The sequence below is a fragment of the Haemaphysalis longicornis genome, unplaced genomic scaffold (assembly GCF_048455015.1).
Source record: "Haemaphysalis longicornis isolate Haplotype H1 unplaced genomic scaffold, Haemaphysalis longicornis Haplotype H1 scaffold_7, whole genome shotgun sequence".
NCBI classification, from domain to species: domain Eukaryota; kingdom Metazoa; phylum Arthropoda; class Arachnida; order Ixodida; family Ixodidae; genus Haemaphysalis; species Haemaphysalis longicornis.
Genome location: NW_027526422.1, coordinates 10,565,718 through 10,588,265, shown reverse-complemented (window position 1 = coordinate 10,588,265; position 22,548 = coordinate 10,565,718). Strand labels below are relative to the sequence as shown.

Genomic DNA, 22,548 nt, shown 5'->3' with positions numbered 1-22,548 from the left:
GGCTTTTCGTTAAGAGGGCACGCCAGGGTTGGAAGTTCTCTGGCCACGGCATGGGCCACTTCGTTCCCAACAAGGCTGGAGTGGCAGAAGGTCCAGATAATGATTATTTCAATGTCTTCGGGCATTCGATGTATAATTGCTAAACTTTTTTACGTTAACACCTTTGGTGCGAGTTCACTGGCCTGGTCAAAGCACGAAAATTTTTCGTGAAGTTATCACTGGCGCTGCAGTTTCGCAATAGGTTTAGGATGAACGGATGAGATTATGTCCATGCCTGACAAGAAACTGGTGTGCTTCTGTCCGGCGAGCTTTTGGCCATTGAGCTTTCCTCCTGTATGCTTTTGTCCGATTTGTCTCGCCTAACTCCACGCCAAATGCGAGCACCACCTTCCCTTCCAGAAGGTGGTGCTCGCATATCTTGCATATCTTGTTTTATGTTGGACAACATATGCTTACACGTGAAAATTCTTTCCCGCGTTTGCTACTCCATGGAAAAATTCTCAGGACCACAATCGCCGTTTCCTCGCCATTACAACTAAATACTCTCATTCTCAGACATTTGAAACCTACGCTAACCACCAACTTATTTGGTAGTGCCATTGTAGATGAGGATGGCAAGCAGTTTCGCGACTGCGCGTTCTCTCCAGTCCGATCCGCACGATTTTTTTTCCACAAGACGCCATAGAGAGCGCCGACGCGTACATGTGGCACATTTTTCATGCGGCCAAGAAATTTTTATGATTTCCTAAAACGAAAAAGTGGCAGAAATTAGATTTTCTCCCAGTAGCCGGTGGGTTGGAGGTGCACACGATTGATTGATTGATTGATTGATTGATTGATTGATTGATTGATTGATTGATTGATTGATTGATTGATTGATTGATTGATTGATTGATTGATTGATTGATTGATTGATTGATTGATTGATTGATTGATTGATTGAAAACACGTTTATCCTATTTTGTTGCGCTTGGGCGCTGCTATGGATAATCGTAGGATTTGTAGGAGGATCGGTACGGAAGGGGAAAGTGAGAAAGGATGATTATGCCACCATTTACTGCGTCGGCGGCCTGGATGCAACACTGTAGTCGCCTGGAGTCATAGCTGTCGTAGTGCCCACGGCCGTCGCCGCAAAGCCGGTCACCAACGACTGGTGCTGCGGGGTCCAAGAGAAAAAATTCCCCGCATTTCCCCGAGGGGAAGAATGTGAAAGTGCGAATGCACGAGTTGAATTTGCGCGGTTCGGTAATGTTCGCGAAAGAGAGATCACACACACACACACAACTACAAAGAAAGAAAGATGCAGTTAAGCGGGTGCATTAGCCCTTCTCACGCCCGATTCCTGGCCAATCCCCCACGTGGGTATGTGCCATGTCAGCGGCCAGGCAGCGCGCGCCCATCTCCCGCCGTTGCCAAGGAAGACGAGGAGATTCCTGGCCAATCCCCCACGTGGGTATGTGATGCGGACATCGCCGGTGGACGCAGGTTCAGGGTCGCTTAAGAAGTGCATTGCACTTAAAAGCAGCAGGGCGCGCCACAAGCTATACAAAAGCTTTAGGCGACGGACAGGACCAGGACTGGAGAGCCGTGGGCCACGGTCCAAGTCGCACGTTGGTGAGGGCACGTACCGAGGAATACTGTAGCGGGGGCAGTCCCACACTAGATGTTGTAGGTCTTTCCTGGTTCGGCAAGTGCCGCAGGTGCTTGGGACACTGAACTTTCCCTCCCAGTGGGGTCGTCACGCACTCCAAAGAAGCTCGGTGGGGGCACGCGCCCCGCTGCCTCCATGAAGTTGACGCCAATGCATCGTATAGCGCAAATTAACACATGAGGCGTGTTTGCTACCTATAGAACGAAGATGCACTAGGTCGCCCCATAATTTTGTCTTCAGTTTCCGCCATTTCAAGCTCTGTTTAATCCGAACGGCTTTCTTTCTTTCTTTCTTTTTTTCTTGACTTGAATTCTCGTAGGATTAGATTTATGCCTCATGGGAACGGATTTAATTCTGTATTTTTAGTCCACCAAACCCAGGTAGCACAGGGCGTATATATATATATATATATATATATATGTATATATACGCGAAGCCTTGTCTGTAAACGGTGGTCTTGTGATGTCGCGAACAGCACCCGTCATCATCAACATCACCGTAGTTAGGATATGGTAACTGCTCGAAAAAAACTGGAGCACTATCTGGGCTTACCACAAAATTCGCATTGCATTCCACCCCATCCCGTCCGTGCAGGCGGAGAGAGACGGAGAGAAAACTTTGTTTCTGAACATTCAGGGTTATGGAGGTCTGATGACCGATAGCCGCAGCTTGCCGGTGACGTCGGCTGCTTGTTCCGTTAGGCTGTTCTGAGCCTGTTCTGGAAGCGCCTCCTCCCAGTGCTCGCCAGTGGTTGTGGGAAATGGGTCTTCAGGACAGTTCCATATCAGATGAGCGATGGTGGCTTAAGTGCACCACAAACAGGACAATTGAGTGAGGGGTGCAGTGTGGGGTAAACTACATGCAGCCTGGCGCGACATGGCAGTGTACTGGTCTAAACGCTACAGTCACTCATCGGCGTTAGTTGGTTCCTCGGTGTGCAGACGGGTATCGTCAGCGGGTAAGGCGGTAGTGCGCATGTGATTTCGTAAAAGTTCAAATAGGTTGTCGCGAACCGACTGGGCTCCATGGAGGGGGACAAGAATAGGTCCTGCTCGGGTAGTAAAATCTGGAGCTGCAGTGTTGACCGCTTCATTGACCCCCAGCCCAATGTGTGCAGGAGTCCAGATCAGCTCCACTTGGTGGTTGGAGGATTTTGAAGTATTTTGAGTGCCAGGGGAGAAGTGGTTCCCTTGGCAAAGTTTTTTGACGACCGTTTTCGAATAAGAAACGATAATTTCCGGGGTCGGTCGATGTGATAAAGCCAGCGCAATGGCCGCCTCTTCCGCCGATACCGCGTGGCACGTACGTATGGTGAGGGAATCGATGGTGGGTGTCATGGGATTGCATTGTATATATATGCTGCGTGATGTCTGCAACTAGAAGCATCTACGTACACCTCATTTGGAATTATGCGGTACTTATTTGGAATTATGCGGTACTTCGCTTCTGATTGAGCACCGAATGCATGTTGCGCGGTGGAGGGCGCGCACATAGCAAACCATACATTTCTCGGGGAATGAATCACGCGCGTCAGTTATTATTGGGGCTTTGCTGCTTAGTCTGCTAATGATGTGTCGGCAGGTATACGTGTTGGCGACAGGCGGGAGAACTGGTTGAGCGGGTGGGATTCGTTTAGTTCCCCCGCGGCATTATATGGACGCCTAGCGGTGGAAGTATTCTTTTAAGTGATTTGAGTGCAGTCTTATAAATTATGCGAGTCAGACAGTTGATTTTATATAATATTCACTCGGAGAGGGATTATGCCATAACAAAGGGTAAGTACCGTAATGGTTAATAACCGCAAAAGCTTGAATTAGTTGTATCCGCTCGGCTTCTTTTATCCCCTTGTTTCGACAGCAATGCGGCGTACGTATGAGGCCGATCGTTTGGCTGACCTGGGAGGTGAGCTATGTAACGAGCATAGGCGTGCGCACAGGGGAGGGAGGGGGGGAGGGGGGGGGTGCCGCCGCCTTTCTAATAATGTGGAGGGGGGCGCCAAATTTGCCCCATGCCTTAACTCAATCGGCCCTGTCCCGTAGGGCCACGCGTGTGTTTTCACGATCATGGCAGCCGAAGAAGCCTCACGTTGCCTTCCAAAGGCTGTTTACTTTCAGCCCCGGAAGTGCGGGGACTGAAAGCAGGTCGCTGTGAGAAACACGTTACCACTTAATTTTCATATGTGCAGCTACCGCGGAGCTTGTCCTCCTCCTACTTCTCCTCGCAAATAACGTGCCTTATAGTACTGAGCAAAATAGCCGCTTAGAAAGAGTTTCAGAACAGACAATCATTTTAAATTCCTACGAATTTCGAAAGCTTGCGTTTGAGCGGTACGCACGGGAACCACGTTGCAGTTTACAAAAGACAGATGTGTCGTAGGTTTCTGTGCTTTACGGAGAATGGAAGTTCTTTCGGCAGCGCGTTGTGAAATTGATGCCGCATCCGCCCTGGGACCTGCTCCCTTTGCCGATGTTACACATGAAAGTAAAAACTTCTGCCCAGAAATATTTTGTATGTATTGTAATTCCATTTCATTGAAATTTGTATAACAATTCCTCGTCTTTCCACTGAGTTCTGACCGTTGGGCCTTCAGTGGGAGGAGGTCGGGAGTTCCCGAGGGATGAAAGGGGGGGGGGGGGGGGGGGCGCTCAGGTCAGACTTCGACCCCCCTAATCGAGAACCCTGCGCATGCCTATGGTACCGAGCGTTGGCTCTGTTGCTCTGAGTAGTGAGCTCTAGGATTTTTATGATCGGCACTGCCGGTACGTGTACAAGTAGCTCAAACTTTTCTGTGAAGCATTCAAGGTCTACCTCGTTGGCTTCTGCAACGGCTATATTTTAGCCCTCGCTCGAGAGTATCTTCGATTTGTGCGTCGCTGCATCCCGACTTCCAAAGGGTTATGAGCCTAATACTGTGCCGAAGATGTATCTGATGAGGAAGATTGAGCAAGGCTAAGTTAAAGAGCAGCGACGAGAGTACTGCTCCTTGAGGGCTACCTATTGAAGGACCTGGTATGGTGTCGCTTATAATATCGCCAATTTGCGGTACTGCCGTGCGGGCGGTTAAGAAGTTTTTCCCGTAGTTGTACATGCGTTGGCGGAACTATTGTTTTGAAACAGTCCCCGTGCTTCGGTGAACTTCATAATACCCGTGCTGCCTGGTACCGGTGAACGAGGGAAGCGAACGACAGCTTTTCGAGCGAGTGAGAGATGTGGCGCCATATGCTCTTAGTTCTCTATATTGAGCAGTAAAAAGCCCAAGCACACACCCTTTCTAATTTAGTGCAAATTAAAATATATGAATTCACTGTAGCAAGTTCACTGTAGTATAAAACAAAACTCTTGACTCTTTAGCACAGTGTGCCCTAGCGGTGGATAAGTAAAACGCGAGACAAAAATTTGCGGTACTTTTTCTGCATGGCACATCGTCAGCGCACTAAAACGTTTACACTGCACTGTGACTGCAGCTAAAACCGAAAGCTTAGTTTACGTAATGTCTGCATTTTTCTTGTTAACAAATATCCACCTTAGTCATTTATCTTTATTTTTCGTTTCGTTCAGCTTACCAATGCAATTTACCTCGGGTAATTTCTGCTTGTGGCTTGTTTGTCTATTTGGCGAACAAGAGGCGGCTTTTGGCCAATCGTAGACCACACTTGTGAAGCACTTTTTCCCGCCAAACGCAGTTTTTGCGGGAGTGGAAAACTCGTCATACGCGTACGCTGGCTGTTGTGATGAGTGGAAGTTTTTATGGGTGAACATTGTGAATTTCTTTGGTGGCAGGCGTACGTAAGGACCACATACGTCCTGCTCAACCCGTGATCTTGCCGTGTGCCGACGCAGACGCGAAGAATGCCCGTGCAGTTATCGGATCCCTCTGTCACTGCCGCACACTAGTGCAGTATTTTCTACTGAACCCGATCCTGCCTTTTTTCGCGATGCCCGGCACACCGTCTAAGAAGATGAAGCAATGTGAGTTCCTAGCGCTTCCACAAAAGCCTGACCGGCCGCGCAGCGCTAAGGGGCTCGCAGTTCAAACACATCTGATGCGCCTCATTAGAGCTCGCTCAAAGAGGATAAAAACGTGTGGGCATGCGGTCGATGCATTATGTGGCCACGCTATATTGGAAAATTGGCGGTTGTGCTGTTGTAAATGTGTCTTCACTGGAAATACTCGCACTCGTTCGCCTTTTTGCTGCTGGAACTACCTTTAAAAACAGAAACCCCACATGAGCAATCAGTGCATTGTCGCCCCCTTTTGACAAAAATAACCGTACCTACTGTTGTAAATGACGTTCGAACAAAGTTATATCCGCTAATTGTGTGAAGGTTTTTTCTTTTTGTTTTCCTTTCGTAAGGAGAATGGTTCCTTGTTGGTCGAACCCTCGCATAGCAGTCTCTGTGCCAAAATAGAGTGTGCGCTCGGATTTGGTACCTTGAATGAGTGATGCAGTCTCTTTCGTGGCATCTGCGTCCACACCTGGGCCCGCTGATCTAGGTCAGTAAAGGGTTGTTACTAACGTTTGCAGCGCTTTTATAACTGCGTATGCGAGCCCAACCCCCAACTTTTTCCTAGGAAACTCAAGTTATGATGCATTGTGTCACTAATTTCCCGTAGTGGCAACCTCAAGCCCTCTGACTAGTCATTACAAGTGGGTCTAACCGGACTACTACTACTGCTAGTGATTCTTATAGTAAAAGGAAAGGAAGGGCACCGGAGATGCTATTGGGCTCGGCAGGGAGCTCACCTTCATACAACCGAGTGCAGAAGAAGAGGAGTGAAAGAGAGGCGGTAAAAAAAAAGGTCTAAGCTGGCGCATCAGCAATGGGGGTCTAACTGCAAACCCCGTTGTGCAGCTCGGCTGCCCTTCCAAGCCCTGGGGGCAGCTGCCCAGAAGCGCAAGTTAGCCACCGACCAAGAGCAACCCTGCAAGCAGCCACGGCCTGACCAAGCAAATCTGGGACAGGTGAGCAACTCCTCACTTCCAGTCACTTCGATCTTGGGCCCTCTGGAGCGCACAAGTTTCTTTGAAGATATTTAAAATGCACCATAACTTCTCCTCAGAAATTTGGAACCTTCCCCAATCGGCAGTGAGCAAATTGTGTTGCCTTAAAGTATGATCTGTGCATTGCTCTGAGCAAAACTGTCTGTATGTGCACCATGACATCATCGATAACCAAACAAAAAAAAGGCCCGTCGTATTCACGTAAGAAGTGGCACAACCCTCCTCCCCCCCCTCGGAGTGGCACTTGCTGGTCATCCCGATTCTCACTAATGGGGGGAGCTGCTCAAGAGACCTCTTTACGAGAAACAACGGCGGATGAGAACAAAGTAAAATGGCGCGTACTTCTCGAGGAGCGTTATTTCCATAAAAAAACAGTGATGTGTCATAAATAGATCCACTGCCTGTCATCAAACTCTTGCCTTTACCAGCTCTTCTGGAAGGGGAAGCAACCCTGATTGTTTTTATTTTTATTCTAGGCTTTGTTGAAACGAAATATCGTGGGGTCCATTTCTGGTTGTGGCATACATGTTTTAGTCACAGAAGTTCCATCAAGAGCAAAATCTTTGTGCTTAAAGAAGTATACCAAAATCCCCAAAATTAATTCGTACCCTTTTACTGCGGCGTGACCTTTGACCTAGGTGTAGCCTTAGCACATAAAGGCCCAGTTTGGTTCAGAACAAATGCTGTGCAAAAAAAAGAAAGTATGTATCAGTGTCATAGGAGGAAAGCGACGTCTATCCTTCGTGCAACCGGTGTGCTCTGCAGAGTGCCTGCAATTGGCATTGCCAGATCTGTGCCCAAGCTCACAAAGTGTGTTTGCTTTCCAGTGGACTGATTTATCTAGTGCTGCTGTACTGTTACCCAAACGTCACGCATTGAAGAGCATTTTGTATATTTGCATGAAGCCTTTGTGCATCACATCGCATAAGAAAAGAATACCCAGGAGAGCCATTTACATAACATTTTCTAAAGCTGCTTTGCCATCTTCAGATGTCCATGAATCCACTACCCTTTTCCATTCTCATTTGCTGCGTCTCGCCTTCTCTGCTGCTACTTCCGTTCAAATAGCTACTGCTGCTTCACCCAAACACCAAAGGAACTGTCAGATGCTGCAAAATTGGTTGGAAATAAGCAGTAACAGCAAAGCAACCCTGACACTCCATGGACATCCGTAAGGGGGCTGCTTCATGGCCATAAAAGGACGCAACTTCTGCCACATTTCTTGCAATGCTTGGGGCCTCTCCAGAGTATCTTTCCCTCCATGGCGCAAGTGCTCTGCACTGGCCTCATTGTGTGAGACATCGATAAGCCTTCACTATGGCTGGCTGCCCCCTTTTTATCGGTTGGAGGCGGAAATGCGACAGCGCTGAGCATGTTCTTCCTCAGGGGACCTTCCGGCCGTTTGAGCTGAAGGCTGGCATGACGCTGGCGCCAGCCGTGCCTGCAGGCATCAAGGAGCGCTTCGACCAGCCTCGACTGGACGAGCTGCTGCACCAGGGTCAGGTGAGCAGGGAGCCACACTTGTCGCTTCTAAGCACCACTGCGGAGGAGGATCATCCTCCGCTCAATATTTGTGGCTTCAAAACCTTCTGTTCTCTCTGGTGATATACCCTTGCACGCGCTGCGTAAAGGGGCCATGGAGACAAAATGCGAGTTTGGTTCATTAAAACATTGCCTCGTTAGAATAACAGTTACACCACTTTTAATGCAAACTTCACTAAAACATGCTATATAATTAGGAAAAAAGAGAATGGCCATGAGACTCACTAGCTCATATCCCACACTAGAACCTATGATGTGTTATGAGCAGCTGATGAGCAGCTGCCCGATTGGCCATGGCCGGCAAAAGCAAACACAGCTTAGGCAGGGCGTATCAGCTTGCATAACAAGCTATTTGTACTTAAAGGGGCTCTACAGACAAAATACAAGTTTGTTTTCTTCAAAAGATTTCGTGTTATATAGTGCCCCCAGCACTTGTCCGGAAGCAAACGATGCTTTATTCACTGAGAAATTAATCAGTTAAGTTAAATATTTGATTCTCCCGCCAAATTGTGTGTTTTCGTGACATCTGCAATGACGTCACAAGAACAGGTCTTCAAATGAAACCTAGTGTGTGTGCCATTGTCTCGGCAGCCAACTGCGGAGCCTTGTTTACCGTCCATCCTCAAATGGGGCACGGCCATACTGCGCAGGCCGTTTTCTGTCTTTGCTTTTGTTTTTGCCCAAATTTGCACCTGACTTGTTTTTAAGGTAGAAATAACCGTTTAATGAAACACGGTGTTTGCTCGACAAATGTGGTCACGTAAGACGCCGTCGCTTATGCCAATCGGCCAGTGTCATCTGAGACAGCCCAAAGGCCTCAAAGTGCCACACAGCTCTGCAGCTAAAACAAGCATAGTGCGCGCAGTACCAAGAGCACTACGCATTGGTACTTCTATGTTCGCATGCACTTTTGTAACTTCCACTGTTTACCCCACCATTAATACTGCTATAAAAAGAATGTGCCCTAAATTTAAGCGCAAATAGCTCATTCGGCAATCTTATAAGCCCTGCCTAATTTGCGTTTGCTTTTGCCTGCCTCAGCCAACCGCAGAGCTGGGCATATGACATCATAGACCTGCCGCGGTGGCTATGGCGTTGTGCTGCTAAGCCCAAGGATGCAGGCTTGATTCCCGGCCGCGGCGGCCGCTTTTCTGATGGAGGCAAAAAACGAAAACACTTGTGCGTTCGACATTTCGACGCACGTTAAAAATCCCCAGGTGGTCAAGATTATCCGCAGCCCTCCACTACGGCACAGCTCATCGCCTGTGTTGCGTCGGCACTTTAAACCCTACAATCAATCAGTGTGATGTCATAGGTTCTGTTGCGGGAAATGAGCTAGTGAGTCACATGGCCATTCCCTTTTTTTCCTACTTATGTAGCTTATTTGAGCGAAGTTTACGTTAAAAGTGGTGTCAGTATGATTCTAACAAGGCAATCTTTCGAATGAACCAGACTTGTGTTTTGTCTGCTTGGGCCCCTTTAGGGCAACGCCACTGCTGATAATGGCCAGTCATTGTAGGTGTAGAAACAAAAACAGACTTAGGCAATATACGTAAATATGTGTGTGGTGTGTGTGTGTGTACACTCATACACACACACCATATGTATGGCATGTGTTGTACATCTTTATCGTATTGTATCGTACGGCTTTCATATCATATTCACATGATACATCTTTTCTATTCTAGTGCACATATGAAAAAATGTCTGCATAATCAAACCGCATTTGGCACAGATTCACATATGCCGGCCCATTTCAGCCCAGCTGAATCTTTTTTTACAAACAACCAAGTTCTTGCTTGTATTTCTCTTAATCGGCGCATTGTTAAGCGTGCAAGGCTTTCCTCAGTTATCATTTTGTCAAAACACAGTTAATGTCAAATGCACCGGTTATTCATTTCTGCTCACACCTGCTATGCAGCATATATGTTCACCACTCGCAAAAGGTACCTGCTGTGGCATCTTTGCCAGTACCAAAGGTGCCCACTCAAATGTCAGTTGAGAAACTGAGACGACTCTGGGAAGTCTCACACATTTCGTGGAGGAAAGTTGCAGAAGTTCTGGTTGTCCCAACTGGCAACATTTGCACTGTACAAAGATTGCTGGCCCTCCGTACGTGCCCCACCCCGTGGAGCAAGCATAACATAGGAGGCGAAACACCCATCAAGGTGGACACGGGCGAGCGACTTGATAATGTCGCATTGAAAACCAACGCAGCCTTACAAAGCTTCACAGCTGCAACGGCGGAGGAGATGGTAGCAGTACCTGATGGAGGAAATGATAGCAGCCACAATTCATTCTGTGGCTGCGCAGCGGAATGCCGATCGCAGTGGCCATGCACTGTGACGTCTTTCTTTTCTAGCAGCAGGTGTCACTATACTCGGTTACAACTCAAGAACGGCACCACCTCATGTAGTGTATCACTCCGCCAAAGCGCCGGACCCGTGACGTCAGTGCGCGCGCATTTTGAAAGGGGTTTGCTATGAATGCGTGATATCGTCTGCCTTGTCTCACGCAGTTTGTTTGTCGTCACTGGAGTCGTTTATAAGCATATTAAGTCCAAAAAATCACGGGAACGGCTCACGCCATGTTCAAAATATCCCCAGTAACGCCCTACTTGCGCCGCGCGGAGAAACATCCGGCTACGGTGATAAGGCACAGCGGCAACTTCAGGTGCTGTTCTTAAGTTGTCACCGAGTATAGCTTCACCTGCCCCAAGGGCTTGTGACGTTATCCGGGCACTCCAGGCAGCCAAGTATCCCTCCTGTCTTGTTCTTACTCTCTCTCTCGTGGTGTGCAGTTGGATGTGGCAAGCCTGCGGCGAGGGTTGCAGCGGCGTGGCCCCCTCTCTTGCCGCCGCCGTCTTCCCGAGCAGGGCCCCCGAGCCAAGCTGCTCCAGTTCTGTGAGAACGTGCGCCCGGCCTACTGGGGCACCTGGCGCCGCCGCAGTCGCACCGTCTCTGGCCGCCGACCGTGGGCCAAGGATCAGGTGAGCTGGGAGGAGGGCCCCCCATCTCTCCTCCCCGCCTCTGTGGCGCAACTAACCGGCGCATCACCCGACAGCTGTTCCGCATCTCAGCAAAAATTGAGCAGGTGAAATATCTTGATCTGGCCTAGATTTGGATGCCATGACAGATCACTGGAAGACCTGTCTGCTGATCGACCCGTTATATTACGAGGGCAAGCTGTGGATGGTAAAGGTGGGATCACGTTCAGAAGCAGCAATGAATGCTATGTGGTACAGGCTGTTAAAGGACAGTGACAGTGCATGGGCACAGTCTCTGCTGTGAGTGCATTTAAGCTCCAGTCATTCAAAATTGATTATTAACAAGAACATCTTATGTTGATGCCAGTATAAGCTCCCGCCACCATGCTTTACATAGTTGCCATTGCACATGTAAATTAGTGCACTGACAGGGTAGCTAAGTAGTTGTCGTGAAGAATCCAGCAGTAGGCATTTGACAGAAAATAAATAGTGGTGTCAATAGCAGGAACCAAATCACTGTAAAGCACCAAGCTTCTGTCATGGAAGACAGAGTGTTGTCGATTTAACCGCGTATGCCCTTCCATCTAATGCAAAGTGACCACACCATGCTGTCGGTGGTCACCATGAACAGAACGGTAGGCGGTTGCACTGGCCACCTTGAAAAACAAAATGCTTGCCTATCTTCTCTGTGCTTTGCATAGTAAATACACGCATTCAAAGAATTTTGCTTTTAGTGCCTCCTGCAGCAATGGTCAACATAACACATGCGAATGTTTCCATGCTCTGGCTTTGAGAGACCAGTCAAAGATAAAATGTTCTCTAGCTCTGTGAAAGCTGCTTCAGCACAACTGTTTTTTACCCGTCTCCCTAACATATCGTATTTACTCGCATAATCCTCGCACTTTTTTTTTTTTTTTCGGAAAAGTCAATGCAAAGTTAGGGGTGCGAGAATTATGCGGAAAAAAAAAAAAAAAATCCGGTGCACAGTGTTGCCAATTTGCCTTATGCCATTCCCGCTAAATGTAGCGGTCGTTTTTTGTATATGTAAGCTTAGTGTTGCCAACAGCAGCTATTTCTTTTTATTTTATTATTTACAACGTAAACAGTCTCCCGTCGATCAGCGATCATGAAATTGCCGCCTTTGCTTTGTGGCGCGCGCCCTATCTCGTCGTCGTATGTGCGTAACGCACGCTGAAGTCGGTGACGCCGAAGTGCCTGCCTGCGGCACGGTTGCCGTGTTTGATCGCGTACTCTTTCGCTTTCACTTTGAAAGCGGCAGTGTAGCTGGCGTTCCTCCCCATGGCGAAGCGGCACCACGCACAAAACAAAGAGATCAAAAAGTTCTCAAAATGGCAGCGAGCTATCCACCACTGACGCGAGTGACTCACTGACTGCTGCCGCTCAACGACGGGACCACGACATCGACACGACGACACGACAGCGTGCTGCGCGAACACCGTCTAGTTGCGCGCACGGGAAACATGCGCGAAACCGGCTCAAGGACAGTGTGAGTAGCGTGTTAGGGCGCCTGTTAAGGAGTGGCCATGCAGGTTGTTAGGGCGCCTGGATGGCCTTGGATACACAGCGCTCTCCGCCGAACGGAGAGGCGGCGGGGGAGGGCGCGCGTTGGAGAGTGCGTGCACCATGCGGGTTTCGCGAGCAGGCAACTTTCGCCGCTGCAAAGTTGGGGGTGCGAGGATTATGCGAGGAACCAAAAAATCCAAGTTTTGGTGGCTCACATTAGGGGTGCGAGGATTACGCGAGTGCGAGGATTACGCGAATAAATACGGTACACCCCAGCCTGAGAGATGACGAGAAGCCTCGGTGCGCAGTTGTGAAGCTTGAATGAGCTTTTCGTTTTTACGCAGTGTCATCAACAGCTGGCTTACACATTTCCCTGCACTATTGTGCAATTTGGCGAGGTGCAATTATTTTGAAATATTTGAGACCGCGTCATTGATATATTTTTCGATGGACTGTGAAATAAAAATATGCTATTGGAGAAGACATGCCATATGTACATATGCAACACTAAAATGGTTACGGTGCGGCTTAGTTTTCACAATTTCATAGGCTGAACTGGATTAATGTGTCTATACGGGCTAGTTATACTATCGTAGGAAGTAGGTTTTAGCACCAAGCACAACTTCAGGAGAAAGAGAGAGGTCTATCTTTTTTTCCTGAATTCTTGCTTGCCGCATAAGCTTAATTCCTACAACATTATAGCCATGGACATATCAGTGGGTATTTTTATTCCGGTAAAATTGATAGTTGGGCTAGTTGGTCCTTGTACATCGTTAAACAGTGCTTGAACACGAGGACGTCAGAAGAGGGTACACTTGAAACGCCGTCGTCCGTCCCCTCTGGTGTCATCCACATGTTCAAGCGCTGTTTAAAGGTCAACTGCACTCAAAATTTCGACCGCGCGAAATCACCGTTCCTGCATAGTATGACTAAAAAGACCGCTATGTACGAAGTATGACGCCTAAAATGTGCGTAATTACGCCGCAAGCGAGCTGCACACACTGACGATTTTGAAAACGAAACTGGGCAAAATGCGGCCATTACGGGCAGGTGGAAGTGACGTATCAGCCATCGGCGTGAGCGGCCAGACGGCCTGGCCTGACGGCGCGAGCTGTGCGGACCGGCCAACGCGGCCGGCTCGGCGAGCAAAGAGGAGAGTTTGAGCGCGCGCGTGCGGGGGTGTGGGAGGCGCGCGGAAAAGCGAGCGCTTGTCCCGCAAGCACGACACTATTCATGCGCTCCGACAGCAGCACACCGCGTAGGCATGATGTCGCGACGACACTCGGAAAGGAGAGAGCCGTACAGTTAACGAAGCGTCTTCAGAGCCATGAAAGCCAGTCGTATCGGCGCGAAATACGAGTTTCCTGGATTCTCCCGCTGCGAGGCAGGCCGATCGGCCTGCAGGGCTGGCATGTCACTTCCGCTAATTGGCTGTTTGCGCGACACGCCGGCAGGTGCTTTGTCGCCTGCAAGGGTGTTATTTTGAGTGCCTGAAACTGAATAACCATGCATTGCACAGAGCTACCGGTCGCGTCGCAGTAGTTCTCATGGTACCTACTACACATTTCGAAGACATTTAGCCAGGATGATGTTTGAGTGCAGTTGGCCTTTAATGTGGCATTTTTACTGCACGTTAGCAGCTCTGAAGGGCCCGTGGAAGCTCCTCTCCACCGATCGTGCCTCCCTGCATCCATAAAACCGCCGCAGGAGCTGGACTACGAGGTGGACAGCGAGGCGGAGTGGGACGACGAGGAGCCCGGCGAGAGCCTCTCGGGCAGCGAGCCCGAGAGCGAGCAGGACGACTACGAGGTGGACCACGAGCTGTTCGTGCCCCACGGCTACCTGTCGGAGGACGAGGAGGAGGGCGGGGGCCCCTCCAAGGAGGCCCTGGAGGCCCGGCAGCTGGAGCTGCAGGCCGAGCTCAAGGAAGGGGGCGCGGTGGGACCCCGCCGGCTGCAGCCGCTTCTCCTGGTGGCCGACAGGGACCCTGCGGCCGCCCAGCTGCTTGTGCGCTTCGCGGCCGTGCGCCTCCGGCCGGGGCCCCTCCGGCCCAGCTGGCAGGAGGAGACCCTGCCCGACGACGGTCAGTGCGAAGGGCGGTGGGGGGTGCTTGCCTGGGAGTTCTTCAGTGCATGCTCCTCAAAATGTGATGCCCACGTGCACTCCCGCCCGTCCCCCACTTGCCCCACTCCTTTTGGGAATTGCGTATCACCATGGGATTTGCTGAACGAGCAACAGTTGGACAAAACCTTCTGCAGGTTTTTGGCACATTGCAAGACTTGTTTTAGCAATAAAGGGGTGGTATCATAGATTGTTTTAATAGTTTTGAACAGTCCAGCTATTGTGCTAAATGTCACAGTTTGTTGTCTGCTTGTTCAACTTTGTGTCTACAGAAAACCAAGGAACGAATCAGGGCTCACGTTTGGGAAATTTGATTGGTGGGCTCTATCGGGACCCTCTCATTGTCAAACTGTAAGGAACTCTGCTACTAAGCATCACTAATGCATTGTTAGTAAAGTGGCGCTAGCGTATGCACTGACTACAAGAGTGTGCACTAATGTCCTGCATGCAGGGAGCGTTTTGTGTAATGTGCTGCATGCACTAGTCTTCAATTAAAAGTTTGTGTGCACATACTTTACTGCACGCTGATTGGAATCATCATGGCAGGTATAAATTGTGCTGTGGAATCTGCCTTCTTCAAGGTTCATTTGAATAGGCAAATGGATTACATCAGGATGTCCATAGCACGTTAATTCTGATGAACAGTGTGAAGTTGCAAGGCCGTGAGCGGAGTTGGGGTTTTGTGCAGAGGCCTGGGAAATACGCCTCCTGAAAACCACAGTACTGGCTATGCTGTAGTGCTGTTGAGCACAAGGATGCGGGTTCGATTTCCGATGGCCATGCGGCCGCTTTTCTGATGGAGACGAAAAGCAAAAATGCCTCTGTGTTTAAGATTTCGGCACACGTTAAACTCCCCAGGTGGTCAAAATTAATCTGGAGCCCTCCACTACGGGGCTCCTCATCGCCTGTGTAGCGTCGGCGCGTTGATCCCTACAATCAAAATCAAAAACCACAGTAGGAGCGGGGGTGAAAAGTGAAAGGGGGTGCAGGTTTTAGAAAACCAGTTCTACTGACTCCCGTCTACTGCGTCCCGTCTACTGTGTTTCTTTGTCCTCGTCCTTTGCGCTCTTTTTATTTTTCTTGAAGTCATTTCATGGGGTTGTGTTGAACCAGAACAGACAATAAGGGGTGCCAAGTTTTTTGTTCATAAAAAATATACTTTTGCTTTGTTTTCCAACCCTTCCTGCTAAAGAAATGTGCAAGAAATTGTGTAAAATGGTAAATTGTTACAATGTGGTGCAGCAAATGGCACAAGAAATTTGATGGAGCTGATGCCATTCTACTAAAACGCCAAGGGGATGGCAAGTTGTCCCCTATGGACCCCTTTCTGCAGTCTTAAATTCAGAGAATACTTCCAAAACAAGCAGCATAACACCACAAAGTTTGTTAACAAGAGACATTTCTCAGTGCAGAGTTCTCAAACGCAAAAATTACTTCTGCACTGGGAATAATGGCACTCCCCCCAAACTTGGCAGCAGCCCAAATGAAGGTCTCTCTCTCGCAAAGCCTTGCACGCACCCCGAAAGGATGGGTTAAGGTGTCTATGTGGGCTGATCGGTACTTCATTGTGGGAATTTCAGTCAAGCGCCAAGCACAACTTGAGGAAAGAATAAGGACAGGACAGAGGCAACAACACTTGCGAGAGCTTTCTCATCGCTCTTCCCACTTTTTCATAGCACGTGGTCCAGTTTTTGTGCAGATAAGGAGTTATCGTAAAGTTCAGAGAGCCCTCTCCTGAAACATCCCCCCCCTGTAGGGGTGAAATATTCGATTTGCTAAAAGACTCCAAAGATTGCTCACCTTCTAAAGTTGATGGCTTTAGCGCCGATGAGTGAACAAAATAAACACGAATCGTCTATTCATCTGTTGATGTGGTCACTAATTTGTCCTTTCCACTTCACCCGAAAGTTCGCCAATCTCACTTTTTCTTTTTTTCTCCACACCTGACCCCAAAGATTGCCCACCCCGTATTTTTCACTTGATATCTCTGAAATTCAGGTGGGCGTTCTTTCAGAACTTTACGGTAAGCACCGTTCTAGTTGTAAAGCATACTGAACAGATGTGGATCATTTTAGTTCACAGTTTTTGCGCTGCTGAGCATGAAGATGCGGGTTCGATTCCTGGTCGAAAAGCAAAAACGCCCGTTTGTACAAGATTTCGGCGCACATTAAAGATCCCCAGGTGGTCAAAATTAATCTGGAGCCCTCCACTACGGCGCGCCTCATCACCTGCATTGCGTCCGCGCATAAACACTACAATCAATCAATCAAATCAATCAGTCAGTTCACAGTTTTCCCACTCAAGCTTAGATTATTGCTTGTCGCTCGACAAAGCCTCATTCCGGTCCTTGTTCTCTCCTCGAGTTGTGCTTGAACGAGGTTCCCCACAGGGGGGACGGGAGAGCTGATCTTCCGGCCCTCTGTTGTGCTGGTGGTGGTGCCCACAGCGCTGCAGCTGCTGGGTCGTCTGGTGCACGGGCGTGCGTGCTGCAGCCAGGAACAGCTGGTGCGCCAGTTCCAGGCCCAGTGGGCGGGGGCCCCCGTGGGGCGCAAGCTGCTGCTCAGCGCCCTCCACTCCCTCGCGCCCGAGCGGGGGCGCGCCAACCGCTGGCGCCTGCCCGCTCCCAGCCTCCAGCGCCTCGGCATCCCGCCCAGGTCAGCCGCTCTGTTCCCGCTCATCATCCCGGCTGAACTTAGGGCTAGACAGAAATGCGTAGCTTTGCTCATCACGAAGGCTTGGGCCTTGATTCTCGATTGTAGGAATTTTTCCTGAATTTGCCACCTTGTCTGTCATGAGCATCCAGACTTGTCGCATTGAGCAGCCGAGAGGGTTCAACAGACCTTGCAGCCAGTTGGGAAAATTTAGTAATTGCTGTAACAAATTGGCAGGAACATTATAGAAGGGGAGAACGAATCTCCTTGATGATGCCGACAGAAATATTTGCCGAAATTCAACTGTTGTTAACTGTTGCGGCATTGTCTGCGGAGGAAGCTTGAAGTTGGCCCTCTGTTCTAGCGCTTGAACAAAGATGTAGACGAAACTTTATGTATACTGTTTGTGGTGGGTTAATTCAACTGCACTTTCGCACCATTGAAAGTAACTCCATTACAGAAAGATTCTCGGTGCACATTGAACATATACTGCATTCATATTAAAATAGGAAGATTTTTCGCCAAGTCCTAGACGTCTTTTTACTATTATTTACAAGCACCCACAGAAGAATGGGATATTCAAGAAGCCCGAAACACACTAACTGTAACATGCAGAGTTTCTCGAAGCATGGTAGTTGTCATTTCGCTCACAGTTTCTTCTTCTGAATATTTTAATGATGAGAGAATTAATATTTGAGGCCTACTTTGTACACGCAAAAAAACGCACATCACAAGCTGGCAAAATTTGTTATCTATTTTCAGGCACAGTCATACCGCACTTGTAGGTGCAAGACCCAAGAAAGAAGGGTCTCACATTCGAGGTAGGGCAGACGCGTCTGTTAAACAGCCCTGCCCACAGGTTCTCCGAGAGAGAGAGGAAGTGCCCTTACTGGAGCAGGGGGACTCTAGGTCAAGTGGGAGAAAGGGAGAAGGCAGGGGATGTTTGGAGTCATGGACATCACGGAGTTTAGGAGTCTTGGAGGCAAGCTTAATTAATGGGTCCCTAGAGAGTACTTGAGCCACAGTGGCTCTAGGCAGGGCGAGATAAGTCTTGTGCTACAAAGAGACCAGCTTTCCTGGCTTTCCAAGATATGCATTTGGGCAATGCCTTTTTGTGCTGGCAAGTTATTGAGGGCACTTCTGTTGTAGAGAAAGTTTAAGAAGAGGGAAGGTGCTTTGAAAAATGTCTACGTGCTGCTTCCAAGTGCACTCCTGAATTCCTAGAGGAGAACACCTCTACGCTGCCATGCAAATATAGTGTGTATTCCAGTGACCGTGGATTTTTCCCACATCATATAGACCCCTCACCAGTGAGAATCTAGTTCGATCTTGCAGCAAAATCGGTCATAAGAAACTAACAGAGTGATCGTAGTTCTTCAATATGATTTTGGAAATAGAGACATGGTCAGCAGGCATAATGATGCATCTGTTTAAAGATTTAATAAAATAATGTCTGTGTCCCCTTCATTATACAAATGTTTTACCACATGAGAAAAGAAATAACACCCAGGCTTCCATAAACTTAGGCTGTCTTCCAACCAAGTAGAGCTGCAGCGGACATCTTGTCTCACAAGCCTGCGCCTCCAACGAGCTCACATTTTTGAACAGCAGCTATGGCTGGTGCTTGTCGGAGCATTACGAGTCCCACAACAGAAATCGTCCTCATTTCCCCATCCATTTCTCACTAACGCACCAAAGGGCTCGAAAACATGTACAGCCTGCGTTTATGCATTTCTGACCAGCAGCTACTGCCGTGTTCCCAGTGGTGATGAATGTGGCTCAATGCATTAGGTTCCCGAAAAGTCACTGTTGTGCTCGACACCTTTGCAGGCCCTCAGGGCCTCTGGACCGCCTGTGGAACCGAGAGCGGAGCAGCCCGACTGCACAAGTGGAGTCCGGCCAGTCCTGATCAGCTCAGTGAATCATGTTCCTGGACACGTTTCTTCTTTCACAGCCTAGGCGGTTGATTCTGCCCTGGGCTGTTGCCCCGTTTTGCACAAAGCCTACATGCAAGCCGCTTGCACCCCCGTGGCCAAAACATTCATGCTGGCTGGCTTGAAAAGAGGATGTGTGCACTTTTTTTTTTTCTTTTTTTTTTTCTAGAATGAAACGCAGCGCAAAACACTCTTGTCACTTTGTGCAGTTAATAAAAATATTTTTTCCTGGTGAAATTCTGTCTACCAGCTCCTTTCAGACTGATTCGCTTGCACTTGAGAGAGCTTGCTTATCACTCCGTCTTTGCTGCCATGGAAGATGGTCATTTTTTGTGCAGATATAGGAGTAAAGTGCCATTCTAGTTGTAGAGCACACTTAACTGATTTGGGCCATTTTAGTTCAGACTATTCTCCCAGTCAAAACTACATTGTTGCTTGTCCATCACCATATCTTTTCAATGCTGGACAAGACTGCGACCAAGGGTTTAGCTGGTTGTCAAATAAGAATCAACACTGAAAACCTTGGGCTATGTGGCAACAGCAAACTAACCCGCAATTACCTAACTGTTGGCAGTTTTATACAGTGTGTAAACATGTATCTTGCACAGTTGGACTTCGTTAAAATGAATCTGGATACATTTTGCATTCATTAGCTTGCTTACAATAAGGAAAATTTAAGGCTAAATTGAGCTTCAAGTGAAGTGAATTGATTTCAGCAGCGGCAGCTCCCTAGACTGGATTATTTTCCATGTCGACAAAAAATATTTGAAGATATCTTGTGACTTTAATGCAACATTCAGTGTCAAGTGAAATCTCTGCAAGGCAACTTGCAGTTGCTGCACCCAGGGTGCATTACTGCAGATTATTTTGCCAATGCTGAATTATTTATTACCTCCATGTAATCACCTCAATTCTGCACTTTGTTGTTGAACGCTGGGATCGTGCCTCTCTCATAAGGCCTTCTTGTCTAGGGCTCACACCTTGCACGGACTAGTCGGTACAGCGCTGTCAACGTGAGACTTCCCAGTGCAAATCTTGTTCCCCCTCTGAAACTGAGGCGACTGCCAAGTTGTCATAGTAACTGGTCACCTGTGCAACAGTGCATGCCCAGTCTTTCTCACCTGCTGCCCAATGGGAAGCCATAACAACTCATTGTGCAACCCTATCCTCCACTTCCCTTCTGGATTCTGGAGGGGCACAAGGTCAGGGCAATTCCTGTTTGTGGCCGACATTGTGAAAAGAAAAAAAAAATGTGATCGGGAACATTGCAGTCTTGTGGGCCGACTTTAAGAAGCAGTACAGCTGCGCCAATTGTGCCAGAGTGCTACATTTGCGACTTGCTGCTACAAGATACGCCAAAACCACATCATTGACCCAAATTGCACCTGCGCTGCGCCAAAGGACAAGCCATCTCCACGAAGTGAATGATGATGAGAGGGGCGAAGCTAAAATGCTTATCGGTAAAACCGTAAAACATTCGCCCGCACATCATATAAAGACTCGAAACGTCATGCTTTCCACTGCTCCGTTGACAAGCCCGTCGACGACGTTGATGTTTGTGGTGATTATGTAGGGCTTGTTTGGGACGATGAGAATCTCCATGGGTAAGTTAGCGAATTCGGTGTGCGACATTTTAGCCACCTTGGCCGTCCCCTTCTGCAGAGCGTCTTGTGTCGTGTACCCCCGGTACGTGTCTTGAGCTCGCAGGCGACGAACGACAACCTCTTCTTCCTCTCCTCCTTCTTGGGTAGCAACGAACGCGTTGTACGTTTTGACCTCTTCGGCCAATCTTTGGTTGGCCAATTCCTAGGGGGATTCTGCCACAATCATCATTAATGTGCCGTGCCGTATACAGCAGCAACGAGGGACGGGACAGGGCCCGAGCAAGAGGAGCTTCGCCCCTAAAATTTAGGGCAGGTCCACCCTTTCCTGGCAGAATTGCCCGCCAGGGTTGCCACTGGTGGCTACTTTTCGCCAAATCGGCAAATTTGAGAGGCTTGTGGCGACTTGAATTCATGAATGAAGACATTGCGAATTTCTGGCAATTTTCAGCTAAGGAATCTCTCGATCAAGTTATGGGGTCCAGTCACTGTTGTGATCCTCATTCGCTTCCCTCATTGGCTTCCCTTTCTCCGTCCGCCTCAATGGCAGTGCAAAGCTGTGCCTGTGATGGAGCATTGAGGGGTTGTTTGTCTCGTTTCGCCCGAGGCACGCGCATGTGTAGGCGGAGGTGCGGGGTAGGCATCGCGAGCGGAAAGCGTGACGCAACTGACGCTGCTCACGTGAAATCGTCTGCCGTTTTTTGGGAACTGCGCAGCTAGCGGATTTTTAAGCGCGCTTTTGGGTACCCATCCAAGTGCAGACACTGCTTTCTTTTCTGTGTTCCAAGATAATGAATGAAGACGTGCTGCATCGCTGGCAGCGAGAACAGCTTTGCTGGTTTGCAGCCTAGCAGGCGCCCCAATTACCTGAAAAGGCGGCGATTATGGGGAGGGCAGAAGGCACACAACTGAATGCCTCGTGCCCAAGGGCAAACGATCTGTTGTGGGCCCACAGTGAATGACGAGCTGACGCGGGGGAACACTTAAAAAGGCGGTTTATTCCGAAAAGAGAAACAAGCACTGCTTTTGTTGGGGTGGCATTGGCGAAGGAAAGCATATGTATTCCTTCTTAGGAAACACTAAATGGCACGGGTTACGGTGGCCTGAACCCTTCCTTGCAAGTTGCGTTCCCGCATAGCATAAACAGCACATCCCCCTCCTTAGAAGATCGCCTTGTAGGGGTCAGGAGGTGGTCGCTGCCGTGCAGACCAGCGTTGGTTGGGAGCCTTGGGGGCCAAAGTGGGTGGGAGCAGGCTATCTGCAGGAGGAGGTGGAGGCGTCACTTTCCCCGTCTGTGCTGGGACGGATTCTCCCATTGCGAGATATCCGGCTCTGTCGAAAGGTGGTGACCAACACTTTCTCCGGAGTGGCCTGTTTTGCTTGAAGATTGCTGGAAGGTTGAGGTGCAGGTGTTGTGTTGTGCCCGCAATTGGGACTGAAAGTGTCGCTTATGCCTTCACCCAAGACATATTTTGACCTCTAAAACAAGTTTTATTTATGGTACTCTGTTCTTGTGCTGCTCCAAAATGATAATT

General features: G+C 48.9%; 1 protein-coding gene across 1 annotated transcript; it reads left to right on the top strand.

The window, feature by feature from the left end:
* The first annotated feature begins 5,277 nt into the window (after positions 1-5,277).
* On the top strand, positions 5,278-19,627 carry LOC144144494 (chromatin assembly factor 1 subunit A-like). The gene is made up of 7 exons (XM_077675964.1): positions 5,278-5,620; positions 6,506-6,615; positions 8,041-8,157; positions 10,997-11,185; positions 14,414-14,789; positions 17,274-17,481; positions 19,309-19,627. Exons 1-7 carry the CDS (start codon positions 5,587-5,589, stop codon positions 19,385-19,387), a joined length of 1,113 nt encoding a protein of 370 aa, XP_077532090.1. The 5' UTR covers positions 5,278-5,586; the 3' UTR covers positions 19,388-19,627.
* The last annotated feature ends 2,921 nt before the right edge of the window (positions 19,628-22,548 follow it).